The sequence below is a fragment of the Podarcis raffonei genome, chromosome 6 (assembly GCF_027172205.1).
Source record: "Podarcis raffonei isolate rPodRaf1 chromosome 6, rPodRaf1.pri, whole genome shotgun sequence".
In the NCBI taxonomy this organism is placed as follows: Eukaryota; Metazoa; Chordata; class Lepidosauria; order Squamata; family Lacertidae; genus Podarcis; species Podarcis raffonei.
The window spans coordinates 71609919-71622053 of NC_070607.1; the positions used below are offsets into that span (position 1 = coordinate 71609919).

At 39.0% G+C, this 12135-nt stretch overlaps 1 protein-coding gene across 2 annotated transcripts in view; it reads left to right on the forward strand.

The window, feature by feature from the left end:
• Positions 1-12135, forward strand: part of ITCH (itchy E3 ubiquitin protein ligase) — a 48426-nt gene that overhangs the window by 18271 nt on the left and 18020 nt on the right. The window contains exons 3-9 of one of the 2 annotated variants that reach the window (XM_053393954.1): positions 170-311; positions 2111-2235; positions 3097-3234; positions 4148-4190; positions 8430-8599; positions 9408-9630; positions 11738-11833. In XM_053393954.1, coding sequence (XP_053249929.1) covers positions 170-311; positions 2111-2235; positions 3097-3234; positions 4148-4190; positions 8430-8599; positions 9408-9630; positions 11738-11833 — 937 coding nt within the window. The remainder of the gene's footprint in view (positions 1-169; positions 312-2110; positions 2236-3096; positions 3235-4147; positions 4191-8429; positions 8600-9407; positions 9631-11737; positions 11834-12135) is intronic. The other variant, XM_053393955.1, reaches the window with a different exon arrangement.

Consider the following 12135-nt stretch of genomic DNA (forward strand, 5'->3'; position numbering starts at 1 on the left):
AATGTAAATATTACATCCAAATGAAAGGACTTTGTGCCATGGTGTCTTTTCTGTCAATGTAAAAGAGTCGTAATTTGGCTGTGGTTCCATAATCTACTTTGCTAGGTAATAGTAGAAACTTTAGAAGTTGCTGAAGCAAATAAAGCACTCATTCATTCTCTTTCAATAGTTATTTCTGCGAAGTTGAAAGAAAACAAAAACAAATGGTTTGGACCCAGCCCTTACGTGGAAGTCTCAGTTGATGGACAGTCAAAGAAAACAGAAAAGTGCAACAATACTAATAGTCCAAAATGGAAACAACATCTTACCGTGTAGGTTTGGAAATGTTCCTTATTTTGTTATAAGAAACAGAAATGCAGCTGCCTTATACTGTGGGATGGATATTGACAAGAGAAAAATGCAGGTCTTATCAGGGTGTGTGATCATGGGAAATAGTATTTTGTTTTGAGTCATTCCCAAGATCTGTAATTGGAGAACTCCAAATCTTTTCCCCCCCAATCAGTTTTAATTCATTCACCTGATTTGTATAATATCTTAAGTGCACACGATCACAGTGTGACCTTATAACCCTCGATAGCTTCACCCTTGTCCTTTTAATTATCCCAGTGACTTAAATGTTTTATACTGTGATGCCAATAAAGGTTACTGGTTTGATTTAACTGGTTTAAATGTTTTAGAATTTTTTTGTTTTGTTTTTAATTAGGCACAGAGGCAGACCAGTAGCTCTGCAAACTAGGTTATATGGGTTTCAGCCCCTTACACTGTGTAAGGTGTGGCACTAGGTGGGTTCCCTGAGCCTCATGAATGGCTATAGGGGGGAGTACAGGGAGTTGTTACATAAAAGGGAAGCCCAGAAAGTCCCAATGTCCATAGGTGAGCGACTGTAAACATCTTTGTATCTGAACCAAAGTGTAGAAGGAATGAGGAGGGAACTAAAGAAGCATATAGTTGCTAGAAGAAAGGATATTTCCCCCTAAAACTTAGTGAAAGGTGTATATACTGTTCTTGCTTCTAAGACTTCAAAACCTGCATGTAAAAATCTGCCTGTAAGATTTACTGTGAAATAAATACACTTAGAGTTGTTGTTTTTATTGTGCACAAGGTTCCCCATTTATGTGCTACTGAAATACAGTGGTACCTCGGGTTAAGTGCTTAATTCGTTCCGGAGGTCTGTTCTTAACCTGAAGCACCACTTTGGCTAATGGGGCCTCCTGCTGCTGCCGCGCCGCCGGAGCATGATTTCTGTTCTCATCCTGAAGCAAAGTTCTTAACCTGAGGTACTATTTCTGGGTTAGCGGAGTCGGTAAACTGAAGCGTCTGTAACCTGAAGCGTATGTAACCCGAGGTGCCACTGTAAACATATATTTGCAGGATTAATTTCTGTCATAAAAAGCCACATTTTTCTATCAATGTTACTACTGTTTGGAATATGATAGCTCTTGGAAGATCAATTGATTTGTGCATTTTTGGGGGGTGGGGTGTCAATTTTGTAAGTGTAAGTGACAGATAAGAGCTGTTTGACAGTGGAACAGACTCCCATGAAAGGTGGTGGACTCTTCCACCTTGGAGATTTTAAGCAGAGATTAGGCAGCCACCTGTCATGTATAATCTAGTTGAGATTTTGTTGGAAGGGACCATGAAGGGTCATCTAGTCCCACCCCCTACAGCAGGGGTCAGCAAACTTTTTCAGCAGGGGGCTGGTCCAATGTCCTTCAGACCTTGTGCGGGGCTGGACTTTATGGGGGGGTGAACGAATTTCTGTGCCCCACAAATAACCCAGAGATGCGTTTTAAATAAAAGGGCACATTCTACATATGTAAAAACAAACTGATTCCCAGACCGTCCACGGGCCAGATTTAGAAGGCGATTGGACCGGATCCGGCCCCCGGGCCTTAGTTTACCTACCCATGCCCTACAGTGTAGGAATCTTTGCCCAACATGGGGCTCAAATTCCTGACCCTGAAATCATTGCAGGGTGTTAGACTAGATGACCCTTGGTGTCCCTTGCAACTCTACAGTTCTATAAGTCTATGATTCTAAGTTACTCAGAAGTATTTTTAAATGGAACTTGCGAGTATGCATTACAGTATTTCTTGCTTCTTCTTTTTAGAATTGTCTCACCTGTCAGCAACCTGTGCTTCCGTGTATGGAGTCACCAAACGTTGAAATCTGATGTCTTATTGGGAAGCGCCACTCTAGAAATTAAAGAGACTCTCAAAGCAAACAATATGAAACGTAAGTATACAAAAGCTTATAACTTGAAATGATGTAAACTTTGGGGTGTGTGTGTGTGTGTGTGTGTGTGTGTAGGCAAAAGTTAATATGAAAGATCCTAAGAAGTGTGATGCCCACCCCTGCAGTCTTCCAGAGGGTCCTAAGAACTAGAAATCAGTCCATGAAGTCTCCACTAAAATTTGGTTCATTTGGAACATGTTTAGGTTCTGACTTATATGGTCCCTTTTGTGAATGGGGTTCTACAATAGTAGGCCTGGCACAGAGAATATGCAACTATGCTTAAACTCTTATTATTAATTGTACGGTTATGAGGGCTCTTTTGTTTGATGTTAAAGATATTCATGGATGAATTTTGCTTCTGCTGATTATTGAGAGAAGGGTGGCACAACCTGAGGATGACATAAAAATAAATGAGAATTATGCATTGTTCTGCTAGGGACATTTAGGGAAATCAGAACAATATACCATATAACATTAATTCATTGCTAAGAATCTGATGATACCTGTTCTGTGGTAATTGTTGTGGGCTTTACCCACAAGAGCAAATGCTCTAGATGAACTCTGCTCAGTGCAGCTGTTGAATATGGACTAATCTTTGATTGCATGGGCTGAGCATGGATGTCAAATTTAAAACAAGGAGTTAAAGCTTCAGAATCCTATTTTTCAGTAAAGAAATTAGTAAAGTTTTCTGAGGCTCACCATGTGCAGTGATCACTGAATGTGTAATATGAAATGGAACTGTGGTCATTTCTTAAAAGCTTTCCTCAGCTTTTTCATGAAATTGTATAAACCTTAATCAGTTCACTGAAATAAAAATACAAGGCAGTTAAGAACATTTATTTTTTTGTATATTTTCAATAGTTGAACAAGTGGTGGTGAATATGATGCTTATTGGTGACAAAGAATCAACTGACGGGATTGGAGAGTTGTCTGTCTGTTTAGATGGCATGCAGGTAGATCCTGAGCTGCTGAGTAATGGTGATGCTTCAAGTAGAAGAAGTGAGTAATATTTACCTTCTATGCGTGCACACTGCTGTTGCATCATATAATTACAGTGGTACCTCGGGTTACAGATTCTTCAGGTTAAAGATGCTTCAGGTTACAGACTCTGCTAACCCAGAAATAGTACCTCGGGTTAAGAACTTTGCTTCAGGATGAGAACAGAAATTGTGCTTCGGTGGCGCGGTGATAGCAGGAGGCCCCATTAGCTAAAGTGGTTAAGAACAGTTTCAGGTTAAGAACGGACTTCCGGAACGAATTAAGTTCTTAACCAGAGGTACCACTGTAGTTGTTTATATTAAATAACATTTGTTATTGTTGGTAGCATTTGGCTTTTCTTGAAGAATGCATTGAACCCTGATAAGGACTGTAAGCCAAAGTGCTTTAGGTTACAAACCTTTACATGCATGTTTGAGAGTACTGAAGACAGTGACTTGGCTTGCACATAACACTAAGCCAAATCATGGCTAAGCATGAATGAGCACATATACTGGTAGCCACAGTAAAAATTGCATCTGCTTTGCTGCTCCTCTGGTGCTTCTCTTACCACACTACCTGGAGCTAAGCCACAGTTTACCTTTGTGTTATGTCTGAAGTAGGGATCATGGTTTGTCTCAATCCAGACAAGGTTTATTCTTGGTTAACTGCTTGTGGTCTGTCTGTGGGAGGCAAATTACTGAGAGAGCCAGTAATTCCCAATCTACCTTCTGCTCACTCCAGCTCTAAAGTACAAAAAACTTTATCCGTACTCTGTATTGGGGCTGTTGTGGGAACTCTGATCTCTTGCAATAATTAAAAAGCGAATGGCATATATTTTGACCAATAGTGAAAATCATGCTTATTTCTTATGTCTCTTTATAAAACAACACAAATGTTAAAATAAGTTTCCATTTCCTTATTTTTAATATTAAAGGTCCTGTGCAGAATGATGGCTCCAGGGCAAAAAATGAAACAAGGTAAGGTGGTTTTCCACATCTGCAGTGGAGTTGTGGAATGCTGATAGTTGTGATGTTTAAAGTGCTGAGATTTAGCAGTTTTGTAGATATTTCAGAGTATTGGAAACTGGTTGGAAGTGGTCATGGGGATACAAGCGTCCTTAGTAGTTTTAGTATAGTGACCTTAGTTTAAGAACAGCTTAGTTTATGAACAACTCGGATTAAGAAGTTTGTGAACTTTGCCTTGGAAGCAGAACATGTTCCACTTCCTGTTGAGTGTGTTCCATGGGAATGCCTTGGTTTAAGAACGCTTTGGTTTAAGAACTGACTTCCGGAATGGATTAAGTTCGTTAACCAAGGTACCACTAAATAAAAAAATTCTCCAGTAGCACCTTAGAGACCAACTAAGTATGTTCTGGGTATAGGTTCTCGTGTTCATGCACACTTCTTCAGATACCGTGTGCATGCACACAAAAGCTTATACCCAGAACATACTTAGTTGGTCTCTAAGGTACTACTGGACAATTTATTTATTTATTTTGACTGCCCCAGACCAACACGGCTACCTACCTGAATCAAGGTACCACTGTAATTGTAAGAGTGTCTAGCTTGTAAAAATCTTGGTTATAATAGACACACATTTCAAAGAAAGAAAGAAAGAAAGAAAGAAAGAAAGAAAGAAAGAAAGAAAGAAAGAAAATGAAAGCAAAATCCAGTTTCTGTTCAGTTCGTCACTAATAAATAATCATTTACTCAGGCAAAAGAGTTGGTGCACACATTTTTTTAAGATGGGATGGATGACATTCTTGTTTGGGATGACTTCCCCTTCTGGGGGCAGGCAAGGTCTTCACAGGGTCTTCAGAGCTTTTCATGTCTTCTCCAAGGGAGAAGGAGCTCTCTTACCCACCATACTGACCCTGTTGTGGTCAGACAGTGAGGCCTGCAATGCAGGAATCCTTCCCACAGCCGCCAACCCTGGGTGGGCTCGAACTACCACCCTTCTGGTTAGCAGCCAGACACACTGACCCATTGCACGATTAGTCCAAGTTAATTGTATGCAATAGGATAAATACCTCTGTGTCTTATCCTTTCAGTTCCTTTATTCCAGCCTGAAAAGCACATTGTTTGTGGTATACAGTTTTTAGTTCTTGTAAACTGCAAGTAACAAAATATTTTATAATACCCGAGTTGACAATTTTAAAATTCCCACAAAGCATGAAGCAGCAAGATGAATTCTGAATATATTCCACTTGAAATAGTGTTTATTAGTGCCACTTGAAATATATGTCAAACAGGATCATGGCCGTGTTTATACTAAACTAAAATGCTGCTGCTAATGTTAGGCTCTTGACACTGTGAAGATTCTGACTATAAGCCTGTAAATAAATGGTGTAGTTAATTTTATGTGTAGTTTTTACTGCCTTAAATTATCAGAATCTTCCAATTGTGTTTTCTTAACACATTTTAATTAAAATATACATTTCGTTTGTTCAGGATATGTCAAGAAACAAACTCATAACACATACACAAAACAATGTACATTTCAGTTGAAAAGTTAAATATGGATGTTTTTGTTAGCGATTACAAAAGTTCTTTGTGGTTATAATTGGTCACGATGTAATGATCATGACTAAAGCTTAATGATGGTTTGTTTTTTTGTTCCGAGTCCAAGCTACTCAGAGCATTAACACTTGGCTCAGTTGCCTGAGACAGCCTCAGTTCATTTTAAACATTTTCTTGCTCATTATACCTGAAATGCTTAGGTCTCTTTTCACAATGTCAACCTTCCACAATAATAAAAATAATTTATTTTACAAATGGTAAGCTATTTCATCTAGTCAGAAGTTTTTATCAGGGTGGCATTTCAAATAATTGCAGATTTGCAAATATTTGAATAAAATGTCCTGTATTTCTCTGACTCTTATAGAAGGTTTGATATCTAAGGGGCACATTTCTTGTGGTTTAGGTTATTTTTCCCACTTGAAGTTTTTATAATTGAAAATAAAACGATTGTCAGTAGTTGGCTTGAGTATATGACAATTCAGCCATAACCCTACAGATGCTTTTTTGTTTGTTTGAAACCTACCTACCTATTTTATTTATTTGAGAGCTATCAACTCCTTACAGTTGCTATCAAATTTTCAGTATCAGTTACAAATACCAATGTAGTTAGGAAGCTGTTGTAAAAATTTGTAGCCTAAAATCTAAGCTGGAGAAAAATTAATTAAGCTACAGTGTTTGTTTTATCTTTAAGGTGAGCATTATGAGCCTCTGTGACTCATATTTCTGGTCCAGGAGCATATGTTTTGATGGCATCACTGTTTATGATCATATTTATGTTTCTAAACTTTTATAAGAATAAGGTTCTAATTTGTTTATATATTCATTGACCTAAAGGCAGCATTCGATAGTATCTCCAGGAGCATCCTCTGGGAAAAACTCACCCACTGGGGCATCGACAGAAGGCTGCTCTGGCTAATAATCAAACTCCATGAGAACTCAGCGGCTAGAGTGAGACTCACCCCGGAGGGCGATCTCACCAATTCAATTCCCATTAACAGAGGTGTCCGACAGGGTTGTATATTGGCTCCATTCCTGTTTAATTTGTTCATAAGCGACATGAGGACTCCCCTAATAGAGGCTCAAGAAAGGATTCATGCACCCCGCCTAGCACTTTATCGCTGCCCTTTGTTACTATATGCAGATGACGCAGTCATCCTTTCTTTTTCTAGAGTTGGTCTTATGAGGGCCTTAAAATTTTTTGGATCATATTGTAACGCAAATTCCCTTACAATTAATTATGAGAAATCTAAAATTCTAATTTTCTCAAAGAGCCGGAAACTCCATAATTGGAGAATTGATGGGAGAGTCATCGAACAAGTCTATAGATTCCAATACTTGGGAGTTTGGTTACAACATAACCTTAGATGGAAGGCCCATGTAGCCTATGTTACAAATAGAGCCAAAGCTATCTCCTTGGCGATCTTGCGATTTTTCTTCACCGATGGGGCCCTTCATATCCCATCGGCGTTGAAAGTCTTCAAGGCCAAGGTGATCCCGACAATTGCTTATGCCATCTCAATTTGGGGGACTTTTGTCAACTTATCCCACCTAGAGGTTATTCAAAATCAGTTTTTAAGAGGGATATTGAAACTGCCCAACTGTGTAAGTAATACAGCGCTACGCATGGAACTTAATATTGTATCCCTGGAAAACGCTCTGTGGAAGCACATACTTTGTCACTGGTTATCTCTATGGCACAATCTCCCAAACTTGTACTTGATACAATGCATGTGGAGAGATGATTTCCAGAGCCCATGGGTAAAAAATTTACAACTGAAAATTACGGCAATGGGAATCTCCCCATCCAAATTACTAGAGCAGGATATAGTTCCAGCTAAAAGAACAGTAACCTGTAAACTAGAGGAGATGGACTTGCAGCAGAAAATGGTCTTGGGCAATGGTACCTGCTCACCTCTAAACCTTGGTTTATTACCCCTCTTAAGGCTCCCAAACTATTTGAATTCCTTAACTTCTTCGGCTCATAGATATGCCTTTGTAAAGGCAAGATTCAACACCTTCCCATCGAACGTGCTGAGAAATAGATTCTCCAATGGACAGATATCGCTCTTATGTGATTGTAATTGTGGGGCACCGGAATCGTTGCATCACATAATTTTTGATTGTGCATTTCACTCATCGGCCAGGAGCAAGTTTCTTGCTCAATATCTAAAGGGAATTGCCGATGATACGAATGAAGCCAAACTGAGATATCTATTAAATGATGATGACCCCCTAAGATCACTCATGGTTGCCAGATTCTTGATCAGCGTTCTATCCCTAAAGAAGAGAAACGGACTCCTGTGCGGCTCGGATAATCCCTCTAAACTATGATCTATGTTTTAGGATGTAATTAGGTGATATCACCATTGATGTCTTCTACTAATTTATGAGTAGAGGGCGATGTTTATGTTACAAATTTATTGTAACGTATGATGTTGGTCTTTTGTTTTTGTTTTGCTTTGGTTCTTGTCTGTTTTTTGTAAGTTTTGGCGGTTTTAAATTTGGAGGTTTAAGTACATTATGTTGGTATGGGAAACTGTCGTGTGATGGGCCAATGGCCGTAATAAAGTTCAATACAATTTGTTTATATGAATTGTGACAAGACTTCAATTAGGAATCTTCTTTTTCAGAATTGTTTTAACATTCAGTGAGATCTCCATGTCTCCATGATAATTTGTATTGTGCTTTCTCATAAAGGAACAATACAAATGGTCCTGAAAGCTGTGAGTCTCCCGGGTCTAGTGACAGCAGAGCATCTAATGGCAATGATTCTCCATTAATTGCAAATGGCGGTTGTAAGCCTGCTAGACCACCTAGACCATCTCGGCCACCTCCACCTACTCCACGTAGACCCTCTGCTCCACCTGGTATGTCTGCAAGAGAAAAGTATCACTTTAAAAGCTCTTGAATGCAGTGTTTGTTTGAATTAAGTTTGTTCAATGTATTCTGCCCACTGCACTAGTGTATTAAAACTGTGTCTAATATAATAAAAGATAATGCCACATGCGTCCCCCCGCCAAAAAATTGTGGCTTAATTCATAATAAGCATGCTTTAGCATTTGGGAAGACAGATATATTTCTGTCTGACCTTCAGCAAAGCATTCTTAAACTGCTGAAAGGAAAAGCTATACAGCTCAGAAGTGCATCATATGGTAATTCTGAGAGCACACATTGTCCCATAGTTAAATTATGGAAGTTTTGTTCATACAAAATACTGAAGTAGCTTTATGTGACGCCTACTGAAGTTGCAGCCTGGAATTTTCTTTTCAAGGACTTCAGGCTTTCTGTGGTCAAGAGAAAGAGGCAACTGCTGCAAAAAGAATCTCTTTCATAGTGTTCTCTTAATCAGAGTACAGATTTCCTGTAAATGAAATACAACAATGAGCCAAAGTAAGATTCAAGAAGGCTTTTCCATTTAGGGTTGAACTGAGTTCTGATACGTTTGTGGAAATGTTGTTGAAAGAGTTTCTGCCATTGACTACTTTTACTTAGAAGTCTGGGAACTTAATAACTGCCGTGTACGAAGTGGTTACTTGAGGGCTTATCTGTTCTTGCTTTGCTGTACTGCTGTCTTGAGTCCATTTCAGGGAGACAGGTGGAGTATAAATAAATATACAATGCTGGAATTAAAATAAACATAAATATTTGTCTTTTTCTTGTCTGTGTTCTTTGCAGCATGTGTCAATGGTACTTCCTCCACAGAATCAGAAGGGGCTAGTGCAGGATTGGTGCCAACTACAAGTTCAGCATCGGAACAAAACTCAGAGGGAGCAACAGCAGGAACGGGTGCTCCTGCAGCAGCTGCTTTGGCCACACCACCAATATCCAGACAAGTTCAGCCAGTAACTCCAGCTTCACAGCCACATCACACAGTTAATCAAGGTCCCCTTCCACCTGGGTAAGAGTTTGATGCTCTTAGGTTTTATGTTATACATACGTCTCTAACACAAAATTTACTGCAAGATACAAGTTTCCTCCATCTCATCCATTTGATTTCTAAAAGCACCAAAATGTACTGTGCTTTATACAGTACATTGCATTTGCAGGGTGGAACTAAAAAAAGCCACAAAAGAGTTAAAGTAAAACCTGTGTAATAATTAGAAAAAATAGAACACCAACACGGAAATGCTTGAGACAAGATGTGAGTTTTTAATTATTTAAAGCTGAGAGGTCAGCTAAATATTAAAGTGAAAGATACCATGAATTAACTGAGTTGAGAGAAATCACAGAGATGAGAAACAGCACAATGAGTGGAACTTTTTGTTCTAATTTTCATGAATTCACTCACTGCAGCTCCTTGTGCCATACACCTTTGCATTCTGTAGCGTCTGCAGACACCAGGAATACCTTTTCAGGAAGGAAGAGGCAGGGAAGCCCTATTCCTGCAAGTAGAACTCTTCACAGTTCTTGAAATCCAAGCTAATACAGAGAGACAATCAACAGACTTTATCTAGAGCAGTAATATGAGCTGAGAAAGGCAAGTATCAAAGATAATGATCATACTTTTCAGTCTTCGCAGCAAGTTTTGTTGCTTGAAGAAGTGAGCAAAGGCAAAAATGAATACTAGAGCATAAGATCCTTTTGTCTGTCTCCCTATCTAAGAACTACTAAGTTCAGCACTTGGCTTATGGAAAAAGATACATTTGTTTATATTGTGCTGGACTACCCCACAATACAGTGGTAAAAGGTAATCTGGCACGAGCACATCATTCCGTAAGATCTGATAAATGACACACCCCAATAATAAGTTTTAGAAGCTTTTTTTTCCACCATGTCTATTCTCGGCAAAACACTTAAAAAAACTATTGTATGTGCCCAAATACGATGATGATCAGAATTTCAAAACTTCCATAGTTGAGTACCAATACAAGAAAGCCAGTATGTTTATAAATACAGTTGAATGGGTGCAGTTTGCATATGTATAGTGAGAAATGGGTACAATTCTATGTGTGCAATATATGTGATAGCATGTAGTCACAGTGGGCCAATGTGGCTGCTGTTGCTTGGTGGGTTTGAAATCTAAATGTCCTGAAATTTTTGATCTTAAGTCAGTGTGGTATGGTACAGGGTGGAGCTGAATATGTTTTCATGGAGTATGTTTTAAAGAAGCTCTGTGGTTCACTAAATTTCTAAAGCAAGAGTACATATTCAGAATCTCCAGTAATGTTAGTCATGCCATAGCAGTTTAAAAGTATGCACTCTTCCTGAAAAATAGAAGTTTTGCCTTTCTGGATTAGGTCAAGATTCATTTAGTTCAGTGTGCTTTCTTCCACAATGGCTAGCTAAATATCCATAGGAAGTCTGTAAGTAAACAGGCACTAAGAAAAGAACTACTGATCCACTGGTGGATAGTGGCCTACCCTGCATCCATACCTTATGAGATGGGAATTGTCAGATCTCAACCACAGGGATGGCAGTTCAGATCCTAACTTGTTGACTTTGGAGCAGACTTCTGTCAGCCTTAACATAGTTTACAAGATTCATATGATATCACAACAGATAATTCCCATGTATGCTACTCTCTGCAACTTTGAGAAAGGAGGGGAACACTATAAAGATGATCAATAAATCCTATTCCTATAAAATGTGTCCAAGGGAAGGAATCACAGAATGTCCCTCAAGAGTTATATGGTACTAGTGTCATAAATACAAATGTAAAATTAAACCCTGGTCTTTGTCTTGTATAGAAACAAATGTGTTTGAAAATGCCATTTTATTAATTGTCACAATGAAGATTTAGTCCTACAGTAAGCCCGCAACTTACATGCATGGCAAAATAAAAATTAAAAGGAACGGGAAGGGGGTGGGGTTCAAGGAAAAATGACTTTGGCATTTTGACTATATGTGATTTTAGACGCAATCTCTGGAACGTAACCCCCGCCTAAGTGGCAGGCTTACTGTATACAAAACAGATCAGGGGACCATTTGGAAATAAGAACTATGAGAAAGCAACAAGGTGAATAGGTTGGCGCAATAGTACATACAAATTATTTGTGTATTTCCAGCTGGGAACAACGAGTGGATCAACATGGCCGAGTATATTACGTAGATCATGTTGAAAAAAGAACTACATGGGATAGGCCAGAACCTCTTCCCCCAGGGTGAGTCACTTGGTGATCTGTCAAACTGTGCTTGATAACATGCTTGAAGATGTCATTTCAAGCTTGCCATCTTCATGTCCAGCTTAGGTCCAGTTAAAATATTGCACTTCCGGATAGCTAAGTCAAGGTTTTGTGAAAAGAAAATGGGTCTAATTTGCCCTTTATTCTATGTATGTTGAATCTTAAGACTGGCTGTAGAAATGTCAGTTATATTAGGCCATGGGAGGCCAATGGTGGCACAAACCGCCAAAATCTGTGGCATTCCTTGGCAGGAACTGAAGTGCCTCTAGGCATGGATATGG